At 44.8% G+C, this 27,662-nt stretch overlaps 1 protein-coding gene across 1 annotated transcript in view; it reads right to left on the bottom strand.

Moving 5' to 3' along the window:
• Positions 1 to 796: 796 nt before the first annotated feature.
• neb (nebulin) overlaps positions 797 to 27,662 on the bottom strand; it is a 164,031-nt gene continuing 137,165 nt past the window's right edge. Inside the window, 23 exon segments of the mRNA XM_051930946.1 lie at positions 797 to 1,570; positions 2,579 to 2,685; positions 2,777 to 2,926; positions 3,383 to 3,475; positions 3,639 to 3,825; positions 5,639 to 5,746; positions 6,056 to 6,148; positions 7,824 to 7,916; positions 8,324 to 8,416; positions 9,964 to 10,056; positions 12,508 to 12,600; positions 15,338 to 15,430; positions 16,841 to 16,933; positions 17,744 to 17,848; positions 18,256 to 18,360; positions 19,232 to 19,336; positions 19,425 to 19,538; positions 21,662 to 21,772; positions 22,222 to 22,278; positions 22,280 to 22,333; positions 23,920 to 23,927; positions 25,049 to 25,154; positions 25,937 to 26,041. Of these exon segments, the coding sequence (XP_051786906.1) occupies positions 1,397 to 1,570; positions 2,579 to 2,685; positions 2,777 to 2,926; positions 3,383 to 3,475; positions 3,639 to 3,825; positions 5,639 to 5,746; positions 6,056 to 6,148; positions 7,824 to 7,916; positions 8,324 to 8,416; positions 9,964 to 10,056; positions 12,508 to 12,600; positions 15,338 to 15,430; positions 16,841 to 16,933; positions 17,744 to 17,848; positions 18,256 to 18,360; positions 19,232 to 19,336; positions 19,425 to 19,538; positions 21,662 to 21,772; positions 22,222 to 22,278; positions 22,280 to 22,333; positions 23,920 to 23,927; positions 25,049 to 25,154; positions 25,937 to 26,041 (2,340 nt within the window). The 3' untranslated portion in view covers positions 797 to 1,396.

Genomic DNA, 27,662 nt, shown 5'->3' with positions numbered 1-27,662 from the left:
CTTCTGTACGTACAAACGTGGCAGACGCTACTGCAAGGGGGTAACTGGACCCCCAGGTGAACCGCCATCCCTCTTCAAGTGCCCGCCGTTGTTGGTATCTAAACTTGAACTACAGAGAGGCGGGGGTCCTCAGGCTCGTTTCCTAATTGCTGCCAATGAAGGTTTGGCTCGTCTGAGTGAACTTGAATTGCGTTCTCGAGGTCCCTCATCAGATGTAAACTTCATGTTGTAGCTCAGCTGCGTGACGTTCAGCCCGTGGGCTTCAGAGCTGAGAGCCAAAGTCTGATAAGAGACAAACTCCGATGGGCCACCGAGGCCAGGCAAGAAACTGGAGAAGGTGAACACCTGCAGACCTCCAGGACCCCCAAGGTTGTTTGGCGAGGTGACCTCGAGGGCCTGTGGACCACACTTGCACCCTATTGGGTTGGCGGCCCCCCATTTCCATCTCTCTTTATTTGCTTGGTGGATTTTCTCCCCGCTTTGGTACTGAAGTTTGCCCCCTCAAAGCCCACCTCTTCTGTCCCGATGCCAGTCTGTCACACTCGCCCCCCCCCAATGTCCTCACGTCACTCCAGTCTCCTTCCCCCTGATATTTCCTCCCACGGCCCCCCTTTATGTTAACTTGAGAGGAGACCCCACCAGTGGACGGTAGAGCCGAGTCCTCGCGCCCCAAGCAGCTCTCGGTCCAGTTGCGTATCGTTCTCTGTGCCTGTAATCACCAGCGCAGGGCGCTATATCGGGACTTCATGCCAGTGTTGCCCGAGGCTTCACGATGAAGTGCACCAAGACACGGGTGTACTGCAGAAACATACGGCGCTTTATTAGCCCCTCGGTTACATGGTAGACCCCCGAGTTACAACACACACATGCAGCAGGTGGTCAGCGGCCTTCAGCGGGCAGAGGAGGGTGAACTTCTCTTAACTTGCAGGCTGGTTTGACCTTCGGCTTTCCTCGGCCCTGCGGTGGCTCGCGTTCTTCTCATCTTCTGCTAGTTGCCTGTTTTTTGTTTTTTTCATTTTTATTTTTACACGATCTCGTAAAGAAATGAACAATGGATGGCTTGGAGATTCCACCGCATTCACACGAGAGAAGCAAGTGGCCCTCCATCGCCATCTTGGATCCAAGTAGGAAGGCGGCCTCCTGCGCCCAAACTCCCTCGCCTTCCTACAGAAAGACACGAGGAGAAGCTCGAGACGGGAAGTGAAAGCGTCCATCCGGTTACGTCGTCATGAAGGTAGAAAGTGTCCTGTGCTGAGGAGTACGTGACAATGGAGCTCATAAGCCACAGCCACTGGCGGGCACCGAGGACAGGCTTCGGGCTGGCAGCTGAGTGGCGTTGATCTAAAGTGGCCGGGAGGTGCGGTGGATGTGGCTTATGTCCATTACGTCTTCTGATTTAAATGGCCTCCATGTAGTTGGCGGGCAGCATGCCAGTCTTTCCGGTCCTCTGCACGGTTCCATACATCCAGCCTTCGTCGATGGACTGAACGTTCATGATGATGTCGCCGTCTTTGAAGGAGACCTCGTCACCATCTGCTCCTATGTAGTCATACATGGCCCGGAAGGACCTCTGTGGTGGGAAGAGACAACAACACAGAAAGACACCCGTTAGTACGACACGGCAACACCGGGCAAGCCGAAGAAGAAATGCTGACGGGCAGACACTTCACAAGGCCAGCGAGCGAGCGAGCAGAAGTGACGAGTTATTCATTTCCCATCATCATCATCATCATCATCATACGTACGGCCTTCAGACGTTTCTGCTTTCCGCACTCAGTGTAAGATTTAAACACTCAGACTGTCCGTCTTCTACACGAGGGAGACTACGGTTACTGCTACAGCCCACGGGCGTCTGCGAGTATTCTTACAAAATGGACGGACTGGCCTGGCACAGGGTCACACTGGGGGGGGGGTGAGAGACACACAGCCCACTTAGGAGGATTGGTGTGTGTGTGTCACCTTGTGACGGAGGGACTGGCAGGCAGGCTGCTCCTCTGTCTTGTACCTGATGCCTGCTGCTCTGGAAGATGGATGGATGGTTAGATCAATAAACGGGCGCTGGCACTCGTCGCTGCCCCCCCATCAGGTGTCTTTCTGAAGTCTCCCCCGTGAGCCTCGGCACTTTGGTTTTCTTATTTGCGGCTCCCCCCCTAAGATGGCCTGCGGACCCCCAGAGGTTTCATTTTCCCCTTGTGGAGTTTTTGTTTTGCTCCCTTCTGGTGTCCATTAGGACATCGCTGGACTTCTGCTGCCATGCGTTTCACGTTTTAATAAATGAACATTTTTGCATAATTTGTGTTTTAATGATTTGTGTGCCTGCTGCCCCTTGGTGAAGGGCGCTACACAGAAATCAAGTGAACTGTAGCAGATGAGGACCCTCAGCGTGACCAGGACGGGCCACATCGGTGCAGGTCTTGCCAGGAAGGGCACCAGATCATCCTCAACTAAACTGAAGTGATGCCCGTGATGTTCTCGTCACTTTAGGGGGCTCAAGCCACGTCCACATGACCTCCGGCCCATTCCCCCCACTGACTGGCCGTTCTCACACACGCGCCAGGCCATGCCAGGCCATACTTACTCCGGCTGTTGATGGATGAGATGGGACAGAAGACACGGTGGTTTGCTGGGTGGCCACACTGGAAGATCTCTGCTGAGGTAGTTCTGTAGTTTTGGCCTGCTGATAACCTGCAGTGGCATTAGAGGTGGGCAGCGTGTCAGTCTGTGGCCCTTCATCTCAGGTGGGATCTCAAGTAACACGTTTAGGACCCGCACTTACCCACGACTGTGGTGGTGAAGAAGCCCCCGTTGCTGTACAAGGACAGATGGTGGTCGGCGGTTTCCGATGTCTCGGACTTCTCGTCTCCGGCGCTGAGGCTCAGGGCACTGGCGGAGCGGGAGTGCTCCCTGCTGCGGCGCTGGGCTTGGACTGAAGGGGACAAAAGACAACAAGACACAAATGGCTTTTGGTCCAGCAGTAGCAGCTCAGACATGCTGAGGGCTTTGAGACGTTCAAAAGGAGGGGATTGCTGGCTTCATGCCCCTCGTCTGTGACATCAGGACATGCATTACGAGGATGTGGACGTGCCACCCTGCTGGCGTCGTCTTCATCGCTGGTTACGGGTTGACATTCTCATTGTGTTTCTAACCTCGTGGTGATTGGGGAAAAAAAATTTGAATCCCATTTTAGTGTTGAAGTTTGTCAAAGAACGGACCCCAATGGTGACCTCCATGAGCTACTCTGACGTAACGTGTGCTGCACCCTCGCCACGTCAAGCCAACGTCTTCTAAACTCTGAAAACAGGAAGCCCTCCGAGTCACATGACCCCACCTCACCAAATCAGCATTCAGGGTGTGTCCCCTCTTTGTGGCCGGCCATACGTACCGGAGAGCATATGCAGACTTCTCGACTGGATGTTGTCCTCAGCAGGGTCGTAATCAAAGACTGAACCAGGGTTGGTGCGCCAGACCCGTAGATCTGCCAAACAGGAACAACAGAGAAATAAGAAAAAAGGCCTGTGCCCACCTGAAAGAAACGAGAGTGGAGTGTGCGGACCACGCGGGTCTGGAAGTCCTGAGATGGTGGAGCGACCGCCATTACCGTAAATGGAGGGGCCACCGTGACAGACTCCCCGACTTGCCTGTTATGGTCTCCTGGTCGTGTTCGGCCGCTCTTCGTCTCTCCATTTCCACCACGCGCCTTTGGATTCCTCTGTAGCTGATGTCACTGAAGTCCTGCATGTTCTTCTTGACCCGTTCGGTGATGGGGTCAGTGACTACTGGCGTGAAGGCCCCTTTGCTCTTCTCAAAGTCCTCGTGGTATCTCACCTGCACACAGACACACACTCGGGTTAATCGTGACTGGCGGCAGAAGCAATGAGCCTCAAGATGGTGAGCAGGTCCCTTTGCTACTCCAGCTACCCAGAGTTAGGATTCTCCTCACCCTGTCCTCATCTGTGCTTTCTGTCTCCAGTATAAGTTACCCACAATTCTTTTCTCACAACTCTATGCTGATTTTATCTCTACTAGCTTAAACATCCTGGACGACGGCTCTTTTCTCTCGTCTGTTCTGCTGTCGTTCTCCCCACATCCATCCCATCCTGTGTTCTTTTCCCTGATCGGACGCCCACTTCATGTTCTTCCAGATGTTTCTCTAGCGCTGGTGATCTTCTTGCTTTCTCTACTTACAGCTGCACCTTCACAGCATGTGCTATCACACTGATGGCTGCACAATCCTCCCACGCCATTGCTCTCCTCCTTTGTGGTACTCCTTGTCCCTTCCTCGTGGATTTCATTTAAACTAAAAGAAGTGGCAGCTCAGGGTGTGGGATGTCGATGGGTGCAGAGTTGGCTCAGACACAGAGAGCTGAGGGTGCGAGGAACCTCATCAGCATTGGGTGACATGAAGAGTGGTGACCAGTGGGGGGGCCTAACCCTAATTTTTAATCTCTATAAATGATTTAGATAGGAATAGAAGGAACAAGCTGGTGAAGTCTGGAGATGATACCAAGATAGATAGGAGGATTAGCAGATCATTTGGAATCCGTTATATCATCACAGAGGGACTTGGGCAGCAGACCAGCTTGGGCAGATTTGTGGACAATGAAATTTAATGTCCGTAAATGCAAAGAGTTACACAAAGGAGTAAAAATGTGAGGTCTGAATACACAATCGAGTGTCCACCTCATGAGAAGGACTGAGGAGTCGTAGTGGCCAGACAGTATTGAGAAGCCATGAAGAAGGCTAACAGAACTTCAGGTTATATAGCGCCTTGATGTGTGAAGTACAAGTCACAGGAGGGTCTGCTCAAGTCTTTATAACACACTGGTGAGGCCTCATCTGGAGTCCTAGGGGCAGTTTGGGTCTCCATAAAGACATAGCAGCACAAGAGAAGGTCCAGAGAAGAGCGAGTGGGCTGATTACGGGGGGCTACAGGGGATGAGTTAGGAGGAAAGACGAAAAGAGCTGAGCCTTTACAGAGAGGAAGAGGAGACCACCTGAGTGAAGTGTTTAAAATGATGAAGGGTGTTAGTCCAGTGGATCAAGATGGTGACATTAAAATGAGGTCATCAAGAACACGGGGACACAGCTGGAAACTTGTGAAGGGGAAATGTCACACAAACATCAGGAAGTTTTTCTTTACACAAAGAATGACAGAAACTTGGAATAAGCGACCAAGTCGTGTGGTGGACAGGAGGACTTGATGGACTTTCTAAACTCGACTTGACGTTAATAAGTGGAGAGGACTGGCGAGCTTTGTGGCGCTGAGTGGCCTGTCCTCGTGATGTTCTAACTTATTAATGGTGCCGTCTCTTCTCTTATCCCTGCTAGTAAATCTGCTGGCTGTCTTCATCTCCTAGCACTTCACTCCTCCTCCTCCTCCTCCTCACACGTTTCGTTTGTAGCTTGTTGATAACTTAGCTTTAGTATTGGCATATTTTAGACGTTTCTGACTGAAGATGCCCCTCAAATCTGATAAACGCATGTAAAATGGCAGCAGACCCAAGGAACCGCAGCTGCTTGTCAAGGTGACTAACAGGAATGGCAGAGCGTTGCCCGCGTCCGTCACTTGACATTTCATAAATAACCTGACGACACAAACACCAGCGACGGCCGCCCCTAAGGGTCTCGCTTGACTCACAGTTGAAATGATGCGCTGAGTCTGCTTGACGCGCCGCATCTCAGGGGTGTCCAACACAAACGCGGCTTTGCCCTGCACCTGCTTGCGGAAACTGTCCGAGTACAAGACCTGGAAATAAGAAATAAAAGGCAGTGAGCAGCACAACAGCAGACGGACAGACAGACGGACGGCCTGACATACAAGGCCTGCGCAGAAGTTAACAACACAACGCAAATGGAGCCTGGGGGCGGGGTTTAGTGAGCTGGAGCTGAATTAGCAGACGAGCCAATGAAATGCGTTATCAGTTGATGGCGCTCACGGGGCAGCTGGGTAAGCAGTTAGGGGATGAAGGTCACTGCATGACTGGAGACGGTGCAATGATGTTAATGCGTTATGACGTTACACTGAGCTTCCTTCTCAATAGAAAAGGGAAAATACCGAGCTGATATGTTCTTGATTGCGCTTGACTCTCTCCATCTCTGGAGTCAAGGGCACCGGCGTTCCCTTCCCCAGATTCTCTTTATACAGAACCTGCAGGAGACAAGGAAGAGGTCCAAGAAAAAAAAATGTGAGGTGCTAGCAAAGTCCTGTCCTGTGGAGAGAAAGTTAATGGAAACCGAATCGGCTCAAAGACAGTTAGGCAAACTGCAGGAGCAAAGTTATGGCTGTAGAGCAGCACATCAGTCCAAGAGACACACAGAGAGCTAGCAAGAAGGTGATGGTCGCTGACCATGTTGGACGAGCATCGTATCTCCTTGTGAATTCACCACGTTCAGAGAGAACCCCACGTGTGACCGTGATGAGCGGTTAGCTTAGGCCATGGGACCCCACAGCACTTCTGACCCACCACACGTCCCCTTTGATCTTCAGCATCCCACTGTAGGTGTTTGCTGTCATCTCTCAGACAGCACAACAATTCACACCACCAGAATCTCACAAGGAGGGCTGCAATGGGCTTTAACAGACCCCCCAAAGCCTGGACTCTTTAAGAAGACAAGGAAACCCCCCAAATAAAACTCTTGTAGGGGGAAAACAAATGGAAGAAACCTCAGGAAGGGCAGTTCAAAGAATAGAGAGACCCCTGTGTTGGGGTCAATACAACACAGTACAGTGAACTAGCACTCCGGCCAACTGAATGAAGAAAGAACAAGACACACCATGTGACATCGGACACGGAGCTCCATTTATACATCACGCCTGAAAGTTGTGCTACGATGTGACAGAAGGTAAGCTAGATGATCGAGTTATTGATGCCATGTTACTTTGATTTGGTTGCTCTGACGGGTTTCACAGATCTTACAATACCACTAAGGCAGAGTATTTGCCCCATGTTGCCATTGGCTAGGCGTGTGGCACTTACAAGGTTAGCTGGATGAAGGACGGAGGGACAGTGCATGAGCAGTATGGTCAGGGTGGGCTCAGGGCTGAATAACGAGGAAGGGCAGCACCAGTGGGAGCTCAGCTAGGAGATGAGAAAACACAAACCACAGGCAACATTACATAACAAGCTGATGGTCCATACGCTCGAGCAGCACCTTGAAAATACACTCTGAGAAGAACGGCTGCAAAAGGCGTAAAGTCGCACTTAAAGAGTCGTAATCTAGAGACACCTGCTTGTTAATCTCCTCCGCATCGCCATTCTAACACCAGCTGAACATCTGCTCTGCTTCATGTCCTTTTCAGCTTGGGCCCTCAGGACTTCCACCAGTTGAAAGGAAGCACAAAAAACTCGACGTGTTGGTGGGAACAAATCTTTTCATAAGAATGAAATAACTGGCCATTACCTCAGATAAACGCCGGTGCTTTTCACGCACCTCTCTAATTTCTAGCCTGTGAATGTTTCTCCTCGTCCGTAAGTCACAAACCAATAAATGACACCTCCTGTGTTGCTAACCAGCAGCGAGGTCCCTGAGCCACAAGTGACGACCCTTTAGTTTAGAGACACTGATGACGTCTGCCAGCGGCGGGGCTGTTAGTCGAGTCACTCGCTCGAGTCGCTGAGCGGTGGATTGGCTCTGTCTGATCATTATGGCAAATTAATTGATAAAAAGGGACCACCCAGACCAGGTATCCTGCAAGGGTAAATGTGTTAAGATAGGGAATTGAAATGAATGAACTGAAAAAGAAAGTTAGAATATTATGTGGGTTCTGTTTTTGGGTAGAAGGGAAAAAGACGAAAAACACCAACAGCCAGAGAGGCAAATACCGAGCTGATATTCTCTTGGTTGCGTCGGGCTCTCTCCATATCTGGAGTGCAGGGCACTGGGGTTCCATGGCCCAGATTTTCTTTATATGAAACCTGCAAAACAGAGGGAAAGCCCACCAGAAAGAGAGTGAGATGAGCCGAGTCGACCGTAACCATCCTCATCCTCATCCGCCCACAGTGATGAAGTTAACGCCGCAGCTGGACTGGCAGGATACCCAACCCATTGTGAGCTCGGCGTTCAGTCACCGTATAGGGGCTCAAAGTAGGGGGGCAGCAAGGCACAGTTTAGTACTCTTAATGGACTTGGGCCCTAATGCGAAAGTGCTGAAGGACAGACGGTTATTATTATTAATAACTTATTAATGAATTATCAGCTGGTAATTAATGACTAGCTATAACCAAATAGCAGCAATGTTAACATCACAACTTGGGATCATTGATTAATTTTAACAAGTTAGACGAGTTATGTGAGTAAAAAAATAAGACGCTGATCAAAATACCGAGCTAATGTGTTCTTGATTGCGCTTGACTCTCTCCATCTCTGGAGTTAAGGGCACCGAGGTCCCCGTGCTTAAGTTGTCTTTGTACAAAACCTGTTGGAAAAACCCCCAGAGACAAGTCGGATTAATGACCTTTACATGAACAGTCACTTCAGTACCAACTTTACAAAACTTAGGTGGTCTTCTAGGAAGGTGATGGCAGAATCTCACACAGTCCAATATCTGACATTCCCATATTGGACTTCCACGTCACTGGTCTTTCCAGTTCTCTGTTGCCATCTTCACGTTTTTGTTCATCTTTAAAATTTTACTGTTCTGCTTACTTGCAGTTAGAAAATCCAAACAAAAAAAGGAACAAGTTGCACAAGAGGCCCTCAGAAACCGCGCAGGATTGAAATGCTTGTGCATGAAGCACACGGGCGACCTTCGCACATTTTTACAGTCAGACAAAGTCACAAAGAGACGGAGACGGAGCACACTGGGACAGGGGGGACACGACAGGGTGAGTCACACAGTTTAGAGCCACTGGCTTAAGGAGACTCGAGACGTGGTCTCCACAGGGTTATTAAGGCCTGTCAGAAAAATAAAAACACAGCAAAAACGGGAATTCAAACCAAAAGGAGAAGACAAAAGCATGGAAGGCCTGTGCTGCTGGTTTGGAGGCTCTTGCAGGACGCAGGCTTTGGCTTAACTGCATTTTGAACACCGTCCGGTCACTTATCAAGGCGTCGTGAAGGCCTGCTGACTTTTAAAAAGCCGCGGCTCAGGCTCAATTCCTTTCTCCACTGCGCTGTCCCTATAAGCCCGTGACACTTGGGACTTTGTCACTACGTCACACTCACTCAGCTTTCTAGTTCTCAGCTGTTGTCCTCTTTGTCATTTGCAAAAACCGACACGTTCAAAATACGATCCCTACGCTTGTTTTCTTTAGCAGACTGGCACTGGTCTCGCGATTCCTCAGTCTGACACGGCCATGGCGCTATCCTGTTGGTCGTTGAATGGCATACAAGCTGAGAGTTTGAGTCGAGAATGGTGTGGATGATCTGAATGTCGTGCAGATGTGGGTGCTTCTCATTCTCCGCCCGTTCACAGCTCACAAACTCCAGAAAGTTCTGGAAGGGTCAGTGAGCTCAGCTGAACAGAGCTGCCAGTCCAGTCACCAGAGGCCTTGTCACAGCACTCAGTGAGGGACACGACGCAAAAATACGCCCAGCTGAACTGAGCCAGAGTTCAATCCCACCAAGCATCTGTGAGATGAAATCCCCTCCTGAAGCTGACGTGGGCCATCACCACGGTGTCCCAGAGTGCTCGGAGGACACATACGCAGTCAAAAAGTATTTGTTGTGTGGAATCCACCAGCCTGATGTCCTTTCATCCTTCCCTGTCCCTGCTGTGGACAGACGCCACGTCAGAGCCTTCCATGTGTTTGTTTTCATCGATCATGAAGCTAGTCATCATGATATCAGCGACACTGAATCCAGGACATTTCTTAAAGGCACGAGTCCACTGCTGTTCAAACTTCTGTCATATAAAGATGTTAATTTTACCGAAGTCAAGGTGAAATAATGTTAGCATGTTATTGGGTATTTTTAAGTTTTGAAGGAAAACAACACGTTAATCAAACAGCCGAATGAAAATACCGAGCTAATGTGTTCTTGATTGCGCTTGGCTCTCTCCATCTCTGGAGTACACGTTATTGCGGTTCCTTGTCCGAGATTTTCTTTATACAAAACCTGCAGAGTAAAAGGCAAACTTGCTAGAACAAAGTGAGAAACCCCAAACACATCACCTCCTTTATAGCGTCTGACCGCATCCTGAACAGTAAGTGGTAAGGAACAAGCAGATGTCCGCTCCTCCACTTGCAGTCCAGTCAGTACACTTTGTTTCCTTTTAATTTCAGTAAAACCTCATGGATGGCACTCACGATGAAATCAAACTGCTTTGTCAAAAGGCTGCCCACACTGGTGACTTCACATGGGTCACTTGAGTGGACCGGCAAGGCTGACAGCAGGATGAGCGACACTTTGGCACCTACTCCGTCTCTACTGAATGTGCATTGCGTTAAACTGGTGACACTCATCAGTCCTGCTGAAGCAGGCCGACGGGGCACAGATCTCGGGCTCCTGCCCTTTAAAAAGTCAGTAGCAGTGAAGAATTGGACTGCTAGGGGGCAGCATTGGTGGCTCACGGACATCAGGGGTGACATTCAAGGTGAAAGTATGAAAGAGTCCAAGCAGAAGAAAGTGTTTAAGGCTGGAGGACTGAGCCACCGTACTGCGAATGGCAGAGTGCTGAGGGGCCCACCACCTGCTGCACCCTCACACATACAGGCCCAAGTGCTAGCCTGTTGTAAAAACATCGATAAGAAATGAGGAAACTGTGGAAACACAGTGAGTAAGGAAGAAGTAACTCCAGAGGACAATTAGTTTACAGGGAGTTTTAAAAAGGTTTTCACAGAAACAACGACAAGAAACGAAGTTTGTCACTCAGTTAAGAGAAGAAAAACCACATCAAATAAAAACAGGATTATTTGAAAAAGAAATCGCTCAAGCAAGGGACAAACACCGAAGGCACTGTCCGCCGTGGAATTTTCTAGGGGCGCCGCGAAAACTTTTGTAAAATATTTAAAATTGCTAGTGTTTTTGAACTTTTGGTTGATTGAAAAGATAATGTTTAAAAAAAATATATATTTTATGTTGGAAAAACAGATAACAGTTAATCAGATTGTTGAATAAACGAATGTATTTATTTTGAATGCAAATTAAAATTTTCGCTGTTCACCATTCATTATAATATCAACACCAGCAGCGTCAAATACACATCTTGTGAGACTTGTTAGAAGATCTCGCTCACTGTACGGATAGAAGGAGGCGGAGCAAATACAGAACGAGAAAATACGAACGCTACATTTCGGTTCTTGCCGACGAGAGAGTATCACTGTAGCTGCAGCTCTCACCACTTAATCGTCTGAGTATTACTATGGAAAAATTAAACTTATTTTCACTCTGACACCGCTGATCAACACAGTAAACTTTGTAAACTCAGTTTATCCTTTGATTCCTTTATTAATAAAATGTCTTTTGATCTGATCGGTCAGTTTGGCTTTGGTGATGGGACGATAGACAAAGTACGAGTGTGAGGCGCACAGAGAGGACTAAAAGTGCACGAGGGACGCTAAAAGTGTCGCCTTCAAAGAACAGGAGGTGACAAAGGCACCTCAAAAGTAACGTGAGAGTCCGAGAAACAGGACTGATGGGAAAAGACGCACAAATACAGAGGGAAGGCGCTGAAGGTACACACAGGGCAAGAGATGTCAAATATATGCTTAATTATTCTGTTACCTGTCTTTGACAAGTGTCATGGCTACTTACTGTAGGCATAAACAAGACAGTGAATTGTGGTTTATTTTTAATTATTGTGGTTCAGAAGCACTAGAAATTTTTTCACTACGTTAATAAAATGAAACATAAAACTGTGGAGTGAGCAAAAGAAATAAAGCTGATATTACAGTTGTTAATTTCGCCCATACTTCTAACTCCAGCTGTTTTTTTTGCGTGTGTCTACATTTCAGGAGTAAGCCACTCAGGGTAACACCCCAAGATGGTGGCTTCTGGGACGCACGCGGGCGGCCCACGGTGTTTGCTCAGCCAGAGAGAAAGGTTTACGTGAAGCGATAAGACACTCCAGCAGAACACTACTGCTAAGCTAGGAAGCTGTATGTAAAATACTGTAGTTTGTTTTGGGGTAGAATAATAAAAATAATAAATTAGACTAGAGGGTGATCCACAAGCAGCGTGTACAGAGGTGCCAAAGAGGCGAGTCGGCTTGAAAGTGCACCCCGGGAGTTTCTGTTGGGTCCCAATCTGCTCGTCATTTTCCTGTTAGTCAAGATAACTGACCAGGTCAGGGCACTGGCCATTGCTGCTGTGTTTGTGGATTTGCTTCTCCGAGCAGGTCAGGTGAGTCACTCAGGATCACATGACCTGTCACAGTGGGCGCTGGAGTTCGGGAAGTCAGCAGGGGCGAGTGGCAGCTTCTTAGCAGTGCTCTAAGAATGGTGAAATGAAAGGAATATAAAAGCAAAAAGGAAACACACCGAAATTTGAAACCTTAGACAATTAAGAGGTTAGGGTGTTATGATGGGAGTATTTGTTTTAAAAAAAGAAAACCGTGATGCAAAATACCGAGCTAATGTTCTCTTGATTGCGTCTGACTCTCTCCATCTCTGGAGTGCAAGTTATTGCAGTTCCTTGTCCCAGATTTTCCTTATAAGAAACCTGCAGGTGCAAAGAAAGCCCGCCAGAAAGAAATGAGGTCTCCCTGACCAAATCAAACATTTTATTGGTGCGATTTTTGCCTGACAGAGCGGTGAAAAATAATCAATTTCAGTCCATTCATGTTAGACAAAGGTCAAGATCAGCACCCTTAGCCCCCAAGAGGAAATCAGATTAAGGGGGGCGGGAGGAATTGCACACACTTTTATAACGTCTCTGTTCACCCCAAAAAGGAAAACAAGAAAGTAAAAGAGAGAATCTTCACTGCCAAAGACTAAAATCTGCCATGTCTCTGATTTGTGAGCCCAGGCCTCTTGACTACTTACCACACTTCAGGCGGTTTATGATGATGCAGTTCTTACCGTCTCTTTATATTTACAGCACTTTATAACACAAAAAAGCTCAAACACATTACTGTACATCTGCTCAACAGGTGCATACGTTTAACAAAAAGATACAAATGCAGTTAAAGCTTAAAACAAAAATGAAACCTAAAACCTAAAGTACATTCAAGTATTTCCCTACTGTACTGTATATCCATCTGTTATCTCGTGCCTTACATCTACCAAATATTACCTTACATTGACCATTGAGGAGGGAGACAGAATCGACCTGTCTTCATAGCTCACTTTAACCCCAGTGCCTTTCATTTCAAATCATTCTTTCCATATTTAATGACATTTCCCTGTAATATACTGTACTGTACCCTTCATGAAATAACGCTGGCTCAGAGTGTGCCACCTACATGTCTTGACCATCCAGCATCATGGCACATGTAGGATATTTACATTTTGTATATTGTGAAAGTGGGACAGGTGACAACTCATCTGTTACGCTTGTTAATGTCCCCCGGGCCACGAGAGTGGACTGGGGGTCACATTCACAGACAGTCTGGCCCTCCCCGGTCTCACACCGTGGCAGCAGAAGTCTGCAGTGAAACTTAGTGCTGCTAGGGGTCCTCCTCAGGGGTCCCTGCAGGCCTCTGCCTGCTAGCTGGGTAACCCAGAGACGTCTGTGCCAGCCTATCTGGAAGGGTTCCCTGATCCAGGCTTAAACAGCCCCTGTAGTTAGTACACGGGGGGCCGTGGATCAGTAAAGGAGGCTACAGGTGAACTGTTAAACCAGGGCTAAACAGGAGGGCCAGAAAGCTTAGGTTGTTGTTACTTTTAAGCCCTGACGTGTTTAGGGGATATTTATTTTGACTGTTCACCTGCTCTGATAATAAAACACTTTTCTTTTCTTTTATTTTTGCTCCTTTTGGTCGATGCTTAAGTCCAATGGACAAAGCAGGAGCACCCGCTACAGTCCATAATATGATATATACAGTAGCTAGTGTACTGTGTATATTGAATGTGATACATTTACACCGACTATGTCATCTGTATGTCACCCACCCATGTGTACAGTACTGTACATGTATGTCATTTTCATGTTTCCATTCTTTCTCTATACACACTCTCCCTCCTATGCACCAGTGTATGTCTCCATTCCTTTATATAAATACAGAGATGTATAACAGATTTCATGATCTTATCTATCTTACCTCTTTGCAGACACATACAACATCGGTTTTCTTACACAGACCACCAGAAGAACCGTCATTTCCATTAATATTAGTTCCACACAATATGGTCACAAGTGCATATGAGGAACAGCACGTTTTACAAGGATCACACAAATGGTTACACATGCAGATTGAAAAGGAGAAGGATCAGAACATCAAAAACTAATGATTAAAAAGAAGGCCACGACAAGTTTAACTGCAGTCTACGCTAAATACAACGAAGATCACACATGAAAACAGAGCGTCCTTAACTTGAATCAGTATAAGTGTACCTTTAAGTTCTGCCTTATTTTCTGACACGATTACTGTATATTTTGAGGATGGGTTTAATTACAGGCTGAAATGTGGATGGGTACACTAAACTCCAGGAGAGCCAATGTTCAGATTCGTTTTAATTCACTGTTACAAATGTGATCTGATCAAGATAAAATTGTAAAATATTTGCCTGCAGATCCATCTTTGTAAGCAGATGGCTACAAATTGTTATGTCTTTAACAACAATATTCTGTATATTCTGTAAGTGCCTTGAGCATGGGAAAGGCGCTATATAAATAAAATGTATTATTATTATTATTAACAAGGTGTATTATGGTAAATAGCAGATTTAAGAAACTCCTATGCAGATTCATTGTGTTACCATTAGCACTTCTTACTTCTTTATGAAGTCAAGTAAAAATGATCTGTCTGGTAAGGAGGAGCACCTGGGTATCCACTGGGTATCCATTGGCACAAACCATCCAGGGCCTGCCGAGCTGTCAGTACAAGCCAGCAGAATTTACTTGGCCGTGAAGTGAAGCAGGTCAAAGAGACTAAAATCCTGATCTGACCTATGGAATCCTCGTCTAATGGATCCTTTACTTTTGGTCTCAGCATACTGCCGTTTCTTGCTCCTCTGTAAATGATTTAAATAAAAATATACTTTGCTACACTTCCAAAGCCAGGGGGGTGGCATCTTCTGTTGATGATCATAGAAGCATGTCACTTAGTTCATACCAGTCAAAACAAAACAACATACAAAGGGGGGTGAGCTGGGGTGTCTAGGGGCTAGCACGGGGATTGTTACTACTGACAAATATTGAAGGATTTGTTAAATACTTTCTAGTATGTGAAGGAAGGAAGAAAGGGCAGAGAAAGGGAATTTGTGTTATCTGAGTTGAACAAAAAGGGTGCCACTACCAAACTGATGTTCTTCTGCGTTTCCTTGACACGCTTCACCTCAGGCAGATCAGGGATTGCTGTTCCTGTCCCAATGGGTTCCTTGTATTGAATCTACGAAGCCATTATGATGAAGAACAGAGGGACAAATGATAAGCAGAAGCAGCCACGCAAATATTAGCTCCACACAGTTGACACAAGAGTCAGACACATTGCCATTTTCCTCACAGTTTCACATTTGGAACAATTTTCAATGGCTTTCATTGTACACTGAATAAAAATGGCATGCCAAACCTAAGAACGGGAGTAGGTGGTGGGCGTGAGGAGGAGTATGGGACTGGGAGTGGGTTGGAGGGATTGATTTTCAAGCCACAGCATACACATGCTTTCTGTATCTTCTTAATGGCGTCATTTTTACTTCTTTATTCCCGAATCATACATTAGCTCTGTTTAAGCAGCAAAACTGCAAAAGCCACGTGACTGACCAGCTACTGAGCACTGGGCCTACTAATCTGGGTTATCAGTCAAAACTCAATTCTTAAACTGAATTAAGTCAGGCAAGTCAATAAAAGTTCAATAATCATTATTAGACATCATCAAGGGATGTTAAATGCTTCAGGTTATGTTTCAACATCCTACTCTGAATTCTAAAAAAATAGAAAAAGTGAGCAAGTGGCTGACAAGCAGGATAGAAAAGCCTCAGAAAACAAAGTCAAAGGTTCACAAGACAGAGGACTTTCCTTGATCTGAAACTCTTTTGTTCTCATACAGGGTTGGTTGCCTTGTGTAAATTCTGAGCGTAGCGTATTCCCTGGATTCCAAAGTGGTGAGAGTATGGAAGTGAGTGGTCGTAGTATAAGCAGAGGGGTCTGCAGTCAGACAAAGGTAAAAAGCCCATCAGCCCGCATGAAACTGACTGAAGGGCCAAACGCTGTCAGATGTGGGGAAGTGATGCACATCCACATCCGGAAATGGTGCTCCTTGGCATCTGCTCAGCCTGGAGTGATGCTAAGACGTGGCGGAGTAATCCAGAAACAGATCTCGAGGGGCCAATCTATGTTCAGGGGTGGAGAGCAGAGAGGGCACCTGTTTATTGCGAAACATTTTCTGCATGTAAAAAGTGAGCAACACACTATATGGGACTGGTTACTTTTAAAATTTCAGAGCACAAAATAATTGTTAACAGCTAAAATTGAATTTGGTAAAGTAAATAATTCACTGAAACAAAAAAGGAAAATCTAATTATTTAAGAAAAAACGTGTTATGTGCCCCAGCCTGGCGTTTCTGTTACACGAAACAAGAACAGTAGGCCCGTAAGAGCGACTGTGCATGGACAATTTTTTTTTCTAGTACCTTACGTGGTGAACACAGACAGCGAGTGGAGAGTTAAACACAGACACACACCGTTTAGCCACTTTCACAATTTAGCTGAAGGATTTTGTGTTAAAGAGTTAAGAAGAGGGCAGGGAATCGATTAGCGAGAAGGAAGGGCTGTGTGGAGAGGGATCTGAAATTCCAAGGTACCGTGCTGATCGCCTGCTGAGTCCTCTTAACCCTTTCCATCTCTGGAGTTTCTTTAATCGAAGTTCCTCTTCCCAACTCCTCTTTGTATAATATCTTGAATATATGTAGAAGCAAGACAGGAGTATTAAGAAATGACCTTACATAACCAAACAAAAAAAAATAATAATTTGCTGTTTGGAATGAGAAAGCTTCCTGTTACAATTGTTAGAGATGAAGTTCTCTTTAGTAATACATTATCTGGACACATTTTAATGGGGATCAGTGGGAAAGTCAGACCTTGATTATCACGCACACACATCCCTAAGCTGACAAGCCCCTTCTTGTTTGTATTTGGTGGAGCTACAAACATAGTGGCGACCTTCAGGTGCTCACTTGAGATGTGGCTGAAATGCTAGGAGAAGGAGAATTAAGAATCGGTGTTGGGCTGAATCGGCTGCTCAGCTCACAAGTCTGCTCTTTTGTCCTTCAGTCCGAGTTTCATTCTGTTCACGTCTCTAGACCTCGGGATGCTGGAGAGGCCCTGGCAGGTTAGCATGTGACCTCAGAATTTTAGAAACACTAACTGAATAGGAGCTGCTAGCTAAGGATGGGTGACTGGCTTGTGAATATTACTCTCTCAATATGGAATTAGTAGAAAACAGCAGGTACCTGGGCAAGAAATGCAAAGTACAAGAGCCCCTAAAGACATCTCTGTGTTAAAAGAAGGAATATAAAACAGTGACAGGTATTTATCAAATCACACAGTACATCAGAGGAGGTTAGCTACCAAACATCTTAATTAACCCTTGGGTGATGAAAAAGTAATAACTTCTACCACGTAAGTATGAGTATTAAAATGGGTTAGCGGATCAAAGAAAATCGGTGGGGACAAAAACTGAGATCTACAACAAAAAATAAAAGTACCGAGCTGAAATTCTTTTGGTTTTCTTTTACACGCAGAATTTCGGGCGTGTCATTAACCACTGATACTTTCCCTTTAATGTTTTTAAGGTCAGCCTGGTACTGTTGCTACAGAAAGAAAGAAGGAGCAAAAAGGTTAAAATGCTTCAAATGAGAAAAAAAATAAACTGTTCAGATGAATGTAACAAAAAAATCTTTCTTGGCATCGTTGCATTGCCCCACTTGTTTTGACCTGTAGGTGGCGTTACAAAGGCAGGTGAGTTTAATCATAAATGTGATTATTACCCTTTGCCTGGTTTGTATGTATGTATATATATTTATATATATTTACAGAATTTGTGCTGTGCTCTTGTATGTATAAAACACTGACATGCTATCTATTCACATTAAGAAGAACACATAAACAAGTCAAGTGAGGTTACGTTCTGAATCCCTCTGACGGAGTTGAGTTTGCACACTTGATCTGCTCATTTAACAAATACAATTGATAAAATAAAGTTCACTCCTTAACTTACTGTGCTAAAGTTCTTCTGATTTTCACGCACTCTCTGCATCTCAGGAGTATCCAGCACAGGGACATAGTGAGACATGGTTCGTTCTGCTTCTTCTTTATATTTTTTCTGCCCAGAAAATAGGAAAGGCAGGTTTAGGGCAATTTGAAAATGCAACCATCCATCCTTCCATCTATCCATCTTTGAACGAGCCTATTCAGCTTAAAGTCACTGCAACTAGAGCCTGTCCCACATCAGTCACCAACTCAGGACAACACCAGTCCGCTTTAGGACACCTTCATGAACACAGCCACAACCACCCAGCTGTGCCAATTTGATTTGCTAATCAATACCCAACCAAAGTACAACACTGTAAACCAGAAAAGAAAATCCACACCAACACACAGACCACTTGCAGACTCCAAAAAGACTCTTCCCAGGATGGGGTTTGATCCCAAGATTCCACAGCTGTGAGGCCCCAATTTTACACCCAGTCAAAAGTCTACTCCGCTGCAAACACAGCCTCATTAAAACTGTCAGTGCCACCTGGGTAGGTGAAAGTCCAGGCTGAGACGTTAGGTGAGGGTAAGACGTCTGCCATCACAGCTCTGCACACATTTAATGACCCTCACGTGATGGTTTTCACATCATTTGCCATTTAGTAAGTGGAATGGTAGCAATTCAATTGCCAGCATCAAAAGTAAATGCCGTTAGCACAAATTGCATAATGATGTAGAATTAGTTTAGGTGTTCACAAATGGTAATTTTCTTTTTCCTAATTATCCAATATGAAGGCAGTGAGAAGGCAGAGCCAATCCCTACACTTACGATTTTAAGGCAAGAAGTTAGCCAAATGACAAAAAGGGAGGCAAGCACTGTGACTGCCACTCTCTGCTCACATTTCCGGTAGATCGATACGAGGACATTGTCATATATTTCCATGGGTTACCTCACATTGCACACCATACGTAATTTGGTTTTGCTCTTAAAATGGTCATACCTGGCTTACAATATTCTTGACTTGCTGAGCGTGGATGATTTCAGGGGTGTCCGTTACAGTGGTGTAACTGGCCCGGTCCATCTCGGCAGACTGCTTATATTTGGTCTGGGAGACACAAGACAAGACCTCATGAATATTACACACATGAACAATACACACATGGAAGGAGAAGGCCGTGTCCTTTCTAACTGACCTGGCTCAGAATGTCTGTGGCGTTCCTCGCTCTCATGAAGTCAGGTGTGTCCGTGGCTAATGCTAGCATACCTTTCCCTTTGACCTCCTGCTCCAAAGACTTTTTGTACTCCCTCTGTTGAGGACCAAAAGCTGCTGTTTTAATTATTGTTTAAAAAGAAATCTTGCATATAAAAACACAGACAAAGAAAACAACACAGTTAACAAGGAATAAACTGTGCTTAATTGAATTGAATGAGTCGTATCAAGTAAATAATGAAATTGAAGGAAAAGGTTTGGAAACAGCGTTTACCGGAATTCACTTTACTCCAGGATGACCTTTATGTCATTTCTACCTACTTCTGTCATCCCACCATTGGCAATGCCAACGCAGACCATGGGTGGGCTGGACAGTTAAAAGCAAAGCCCACTCTGCATTCCTGTTGCCCCCACTGCTACCTGGGCGGTCTCTTGTTTTTGTGCACCTATCAGGCAGCAGAACTGAAAGCACACCTTGGCCTGACCTCTCCAAATACACGACTAAGAAGTGTCACGTGTGAATGTTATTTTAATTCATTGTAACGACGGCTCCCCTAACAGTTTATTTCGAAGGATAATGTGATTAAGGGTGGAAGTCACAGGACTGTTTTAGTTACTGAAATTACCAGTTTGCTTCTGCTTGAAACTGAGGGGAAATCATTCTGATGTTTCTAAATACTCCGTCACACCTATTTCTACAGAAACTGTAATGTTTTAAAGTAATAACCTGAAGCTTAATTAACTAGGAATGGATCAGAAAATGCCCACCTTCAGCCCAGACACAAACGCACCATCCTTTACTTGGTCTGAATTATACTCAAACGACAGCCTGACCATTACAGGCATTAACTCCAGTGAGTTGGCTGAACTGTAAACTCCCCTCCTTTCACTTTCTACTGTCTTGAGCAGCCCCTCAAGCAGAGGACCTTAGTTCTTGTGTCCTTCTCCTTGGCCTCGTCTGCACAATCCCACCTTTAGCTCCGCATACCCAAATCACCTCTGCCTGTTTCTCATCGACTCTCCATTATCATTCCAAACTTGGACATGTACTCTCTGATCACCGTCACACAAACATCCCGGCTTGGCAAGGGGGGCGGATGGAGAAACCCAACTGACAATTTAGGGAGTTTTAAACCATTATTTTATGAGCTCCTTTTGAAGGGAGACATCTCTTGCAGCACAGTAACCCTATTAGCAGGATGGTCTCAAGGGTCCTATTCAGTAGAAGACCTGCGGCCTATGAAGAGACGAATGGCACTTTTTAGCAACAACCTCATCTGTCCAAGTCCCAAACCAGGCCCGGCTCTGAGATTACAGGCTTAGGTCAGTCAGTTAATTAGGTGAGTGTATTCCCTGGATAAGAGATAGTCGACATATCAGCCCAAACAAAAAGAGTGAAAGTGAATTTAAAGGCAGCTGGCTGACAGTTTTATGAGACGTAAATCACTAAAATATAAGTAAGAATCAGGGTGAAATAAACTTTGAGTTAAGCACACCTAAAGGAATAACGCAGATGGCTGTGTATGTCGCACATGAATGTGTTTCCAAACTTTTGCCAGAATTCAGCAGTTAATAATAATAATTCTTTGCATTTATATAGCCCTTTTCTCACTACTCAAAGCGCTTAGCAAATGCAGGTTAAGGGCCTTCCTTGCTGAAGGGCCCAACAGAGCAGAGCTCCTTTTGGCATTTTATGGGATTCGAACCAGCAAACCTCCCGATTGCCAGTGCAGATCCTTAGCCTCAGAGCCACCACTCCGTTCTGTTAAAAGTTAAAAGTAATGGAGGAGTTTTTAAGGATTGCATTATGTGAATGAAACCATCACACCAACACAAGAATGCTTGAAATGAGCTGGGCCATGAGTCGCCAAGTATTACTTACCGCTCCTTACCAAATACACCAAATGTTTATTATAACATCATGTCAATTAAAAAAGGAAGAAAAGAAAAGGAAAAAAAAAGGCTTGGGTGTTAGATGACACAAATCAAAGTGTTCAAGTTGTTAAAATGGCTTCTCGGGTCCTGGGCAGGGGAAGGGGCGCAGCTACTAATCTGAACACAGGAATGGAAAGTTAAAGGGAAAGAAAAAGCTGGTTAAAGGGAAGTCCATGCAGAGCTGGGACGTTTAGTTGGAGGCACACAGAATGCTTTGGATGGCATGTTATGATCATGACGAAGCTGAAGGTGAAGGCTCCACCCGAGATGATCTTGGACTCCTACCTCATTTAAGATCTGAGTAGCATTCTTTGCCCTCAGAAGCTCAGGAGTTTCCTCCAGCACTGTTAACCCTTTACCCTTGATGCCTTCCTCTAGATCCTTCCTGTACTCTTTCTAAGGGACGAAGAAAAACAAGAAGACTGCAGAGATACAACACAGACGAACAAACATTTCTTTTCCTTTTTTGGATGTTTCTCAAAAAAGTCAAAAGCAGGAGCATTATGTCAGACTTGACAGAATGTTGCACAAAAAATCCATAAACATTAGTTAAGGGTTTTTGGCTCATGACACAATAAGTTGGATGGGAGACTTGCTAGAACACGTAACACACAGCGGGATACTCTGATGGAGTGAGACACAAAGCGGACACTACGATTGATTATCAGGCGCTCCGCATGCAGACAACACAAAAGCTGCTGGGCACTGGAATCAGAATACAAAGGATGGGGATGGAAAGCAGTTTGTTAAATATGTCCATTATAATCATGTGATTAACTGAATGCACAGCCATTAGTCTGATTATGTGGGACTGTCCTGGGAACAGTCGGTGTAATCGTCGTTACCTCACATGCTATTTTGGTGGCATATCTGACATGTAACAGTGCAGGTGTGACCTCCAAAACCTGACAGGTTTCTGCCTTTAATGGACTCTTCCAAGTCCTTCCTATACGTTTTCTATCAGCAGTAAAAAGAAAAAGGAATGGGTTTGCACTGAAAGTTCAACATCCTGTAATTGCACAACAGAGCTTTTGACGGATTCAGGAGACATACAGTTAAAAAAAGGACACAGATTTTCTTTTCTGTAAAAAATGTTAATGGCACAATTAAGGGGGATTATTTTTTTACCATCCAGCTATTTAAAAAAAGCATGAACCTTCATTACTCAGCAGAACAGGTAAATCCTTCACATGTTGCTCTAATATTTGGGATATTCATCTCATTTCAGCACAATAAATTAATCTTGATGTCCCTCACAGTTTGACATTGCACACAAATCTTTGCCGAAATGAATGATAGCTCAGAGCTCCTTCATTGTGTGTGACACAGAAACTTCAACAAACTACTGCATGGCCATCTTTTGAGAACAGACATCAAATCTCTGATTCCCTTGCCTTGTCCACTTTGCTGTATTTCTTTCCACATTGCGTTTTCCATCCGGTTTCCACGGTGTAACACACTCTGCACCAGCGTTTTCAGATTCCTCGTGTCAGAACAGTAAAACGCCCCCAATGCCCTGCATACATCCCCTCTCTGCTGGGATTGAACCTTCCCTTGTCTCCACTTCTCCCTCAGACAAGGCGCATGCTGTCTGGCTCACTTCTACCTGACTATCTCAAGTTAACTATTAACTCTACATCTCTTGACGTCGTATCCTGAGCGTAAATGTGATACACCTGTACTTTAAAATGAGAATTGATAGCATAGCACAGGCTCATTATTTGTGTCTACCCTCAACATAAACGTCACAACACTCTCGGCAACATCACCGAACCACCAGAATGACCCACGGCTGTTATGTGAGGAGCGTTCAAATGCTTCATGAATGAGCTCATCTTACAATGACATTCACTAAACAGCCCCACTTCACACTGCGCCATCTTATTGCAGATGTTGAAGGACACCAGTCTTCCGGCTATACTTCCTTAGAAGACTGGTGTCCCTTCAACATCTGCAAAAAAGATGCTGCAGATGTTCTATCAGACGGTTGTGGCGAGTGCCCTCTTCTACGCGGTGGTGTGCTGGGGAGGCAGTATAAAGAAGAGGGACGCCTCATGCCTGGACAAACTGGTGAGGAAGGCAGGCTCTATTGTAGGCACGGAGCTGGACAGTTTGACATCCATGACAGAGCGATGGGCGCTGAGCAGACTCCTGTCAATTATGGAGAATCCACCGCATCCACTGAACAGGATCATCCTCCAGACAGAGGAGCAGCTTCAGCGACAGACTGCTGTCACCCGTCCTGCTCCACTGACAGACTGAGGAGATCGTTCCTCCCCCAAACTATGCGACTCTTCAATTCCACCCGGGGGGGGGTAAACGTTAACATTATACCAAAGTTAATGTCTATTTTTTACCTACATTTTTATTACTCTTTAATTTAATATTGTTTTTTTTTGTATCAGTATGCTGCTGCTGGGAGTATGGGAATTTCCCCTTGGGATTAATAAAGTATCTATCTATCATAATAATATAATAATAATTATTATCTAATCCTGCCAACTACTCTATCTATCTATCGTGTCCAGTGCTTTAGCTCAGACCCCATTCTCTTATGCTCCTTTTCCACACGTGACTTTCTTTCTATAGGAGTTCTATACTTGTGCCCTTCTCACACAATTGAAGTCTTACAGACTGACAGCATGTCCTGAGGTAGTAACGTGAACAGAATGCTTCCTGCAAGCTTCTTTCAATGTTGTGAAGGAATTACAGCACATAGTCAACAGTTAAGCTAGGCAGTGCATATGTGTCCCTTGGGAAATGACATGAAACCAGGATAATTTTAAAACGAGGGTTGAGATACATGAATTGGATTTTTTTTCATCAGAATTTCCTCTGCTGTACACACGATTACAAGTCACAATGGACATCTGCAGTAACGCAGACAGTCAGGCAGAGACAAGTAGAGTTTAGGTTTATGGCCTCCTTATACCGCAGGACACAGCCTGAGATGCTGCCACTCAACTGTTTGGTTCTCAGTAGCAGCTTAGGGAGCTCCTGAAGACCAAACAAGCTCATTAAACTCCTTTGTATGTCCTTAACACCTTTAAATCGAATTAAACAACATCAATCATAAAGTTTATCTTGTGCATTGTAGAACAACATCTGAAAGAAAGCTGAACAATACGCCTATTAAAAGGCGAGTTATCACCATTTTAAACTGATTGGATGTTAAAATACATCACCCCATACATGTAATTGCAAGTCTTAATTCTCTTGAAAAACACAAATTACCGAGCAAAACAAAAAGCATTCTAACTAACATAGCATACGTACGTCAATTTATAAAATGTAAAAGCAACCACTGAGAGCAAGCTCTACTCCAGTGTAAAAAGACAAGACTTGGGGGGAAGCAGAACGGAAACAGACATCAAGTTTTCTCCAGTGAAGACAAACATTGAGAACAACAAACAGAGCACTTGCTGCTGAAATAATAAAATTCATTTGTAAAACTCCCACATGTCACGTAGTGAACTCAAGATGTACCTGCAGCTTACACTTTGCCAAGTCTCAATTTGTTGGATCACATTTTGTAGCTTTCAAAATGTTTACTGTTTGATGGTGCATATTTCCCATAAAGACAGTTTAACACTCCATAATATTATTTCAATGCCATATCTAAATGCAGACGTCGGCACAATGATGTAGACACAGCTGGCTACAAGGCCTCACCTCGCTCTGCAGGGTGCTGCGCCTCTTTAGCTGTGACATAGGTCGGGGTCTCAAAGTCAAACATGGGCTTTCCTCTTTCCTTCTCATACTTCTCCTTGTACTTCACCTGGTAACGTAAAAAAGAATATTTGAAGAAGACCTGGCGAACAGAAAGCAGCGTCTTCACATCTGATGTAGCCTAAGATCTGGCCAGAACTATCCAACTGTATACTTTTAAAAACAACTGGATGTTGTCAACATTACTTTTGCTTCTACTGCTGTAATGCAATGTAGAAACACCAACCATTTTAAATTCTAGTTTATTACTTTCCCTATTTTAAGTGTGTTATTTATTTTGATCAGACAAACCATACGACAGTCCTAAATGGTTAATGAGGAATGTGGCTGCTGTTTACTTCTATAATGGCTGAATTTGTAGGTTTGTCTCCCTTACTCTGTGCCTATCGCCTCTGCTCTCACTTCTGCATAAAAACAGAAGTTCGTCCTCAGCAGCGCACGACACGTGTACGCTCCACAGGAAATGTCCGTGCTTTCATTACGCTAACTGAGATCTAGTGTTTTGCACATTGTTTTCTTAGATTACAACAGTCTGCATATGCCGGGTGGTTAAAGCGCTGACAACTACACAATTTGGATATATTGTTAAAATAACCTGAGTGACTTATTACAGTTACTTCTAAATATTTTCCCTAAATATAAAGTACATCTGCTGTTCAATGGCTACATCAAGAGGTCTACCATAAAGTTAATTCAATGGCAATGCATACTGTATGCTTTGTTTGGGCCAAAAGACTGCATTCTGGGTTGCAGGTTTCTGCCACCTAGAAGGCAGCCTGGGGCTTGAGGAGGGGTCTTTCCAGCAGTCGCCTGTCTTTCTGTCACACTTACTTGACTCTGGAGCTCTGAAGCCTCCTTAAGATGAATCTGTTCAGGACTGTCGGGTACCAAGTGGTAGTGACCTTTACTCTCCTCAAACTTCTTCTTATACCGATACTGAGGGGAAATTCCCAAAAGTCACCTCAATAAAAACATGTCAGTGCTATATTCTTCCACATTATGAATTCTGTGACAATGCCAGAAAAAATCTCTTTTTTAAAAACACAACAAAGGACTTCAACAAGGAAGTTTAGGAAAACATTTATGAAAACTGTCATCAGAAAAAAAAAAATCATAGAATCTAAAGAATGTCAAAAGAAACAAAATGACCAGAAGGTGATATTCACATATACAGTAAGTACAAAAAAGGGATGAATATCATTCTTCATAATCTTGGATTCACCCTCTCTAGTGGATGACTGGATACATCCCAAATGACAGTGGTCCAAAATAGCCATTTCCGCCCCGACTAACACTTTGGCCATTTTCAGGATCTGATTATCACAATACACACACACACACACACACACAGACTGAATTAGTCAGACCGATTGCCAAAGCAACTGTGGGTGAGTAAGGACACACCAGAGCAAATCTGTCAATCCTGTTGACACTGTGCTAGTTCAGCTGCAGGGGTTACCATCACTAGCTGGAAGACTGCTTGGAGTGGGTGATTCCAGGGGTTTAGTCGATCTCGTTCCCCCTCAGCAGTCTACGCAGTTTGATGCATGTGAGGATCCCTGCAGTCACTTCTGGTTCTGCTCATAGACCCGTCTGCTCAGGCCTGGGAGCCATTTAAAGGCCAGCATTACCTATTTTTGACAGTCACATCTGCAAAGATGTCTTCTAAAAATCATTGTGGATTGTTGCCACCTTTTGCTTTGTTTCCACACTATATGGGGATTACTGGCTGGCACCCCCAAATGTTTAACATTTACAACATTTTCTTTGGTTTACGAGGACAACCAAATTTATGATCCATGTGATTGCACTGATGAGTGTAATGTAAATCTCTACCTTTGGTCTGTTAAGCCTAAGGTGACAAAGTTAGGAAACAAATCTGTCCAGCTCTTGTGGGGACGGCTATAGAATGGCTCTGCTTAACAAAAGCCTTTGGTCCTTTAGCAGTCTCAGGAAAGAGGACTCTGAGCTTTAAGGGTTTATAGTAATGTGTCAAATTGATTTAACATTCTGTACATATTTTCATATGCTGTAAAGTCACAACATCCCTTCTAGATTTCTCTATCCTGTGTACTTTCTAGAACCATCATCTGTACATCATAATCAAAGTACTAATAAAGCATCTTCAGTGCATTTTATAGGGTTATCAAAATGATATTAAGCTCATTTGTTAAACTAAATTGGTGTGTCATTTTGAAGTAAAGAGCAACAACACATCCACTCATTTCATGTCATACAGAGTCATGGGAGAACCAAGACCTCTCTTGGCAGTACCAGACATAAGGCAGAAACTGACCCTGAGTGATGTGTTGGTTTATTAAAGTGGGCCCACTTTCACACAAAGCCAACTTAGAGTCACAAATCACACATACCACTAGGAAGTGAGAGGAAAGTGGAGTTCATGTCAAAAGTACACACATGCCAGCTACCTGCCCGGGCACAAAGGCAACATGCACCACTGTCCTGACAAAAGTAAAGGTGGTCCAAAATATCACCAAAAAGGCCAAATAACTGATGACAATTTCGTTTTCATGAAAGCAGGATGAATATTTCTTCA

The sequence above is a fragment of the Erpetoichthys calabaricus genome, chromosome 8, assembly GCF_900747795.2.
Source record: "Erpetoichthys calabaricus chromosome 8, fErpCal1.3, whole genome shotgun sequence".
In the NCBI taxonomy this organism is placed as follows: Eukaryota; Metazoa; Chordata; class Cladistia; order Polypteriformes; family Polypteridae; genus Erpetoichthys; species Erpetoichthys calabaricus.
This window is presented reverse-complemented; position numbering and strand designations above follow the sequence as displayed.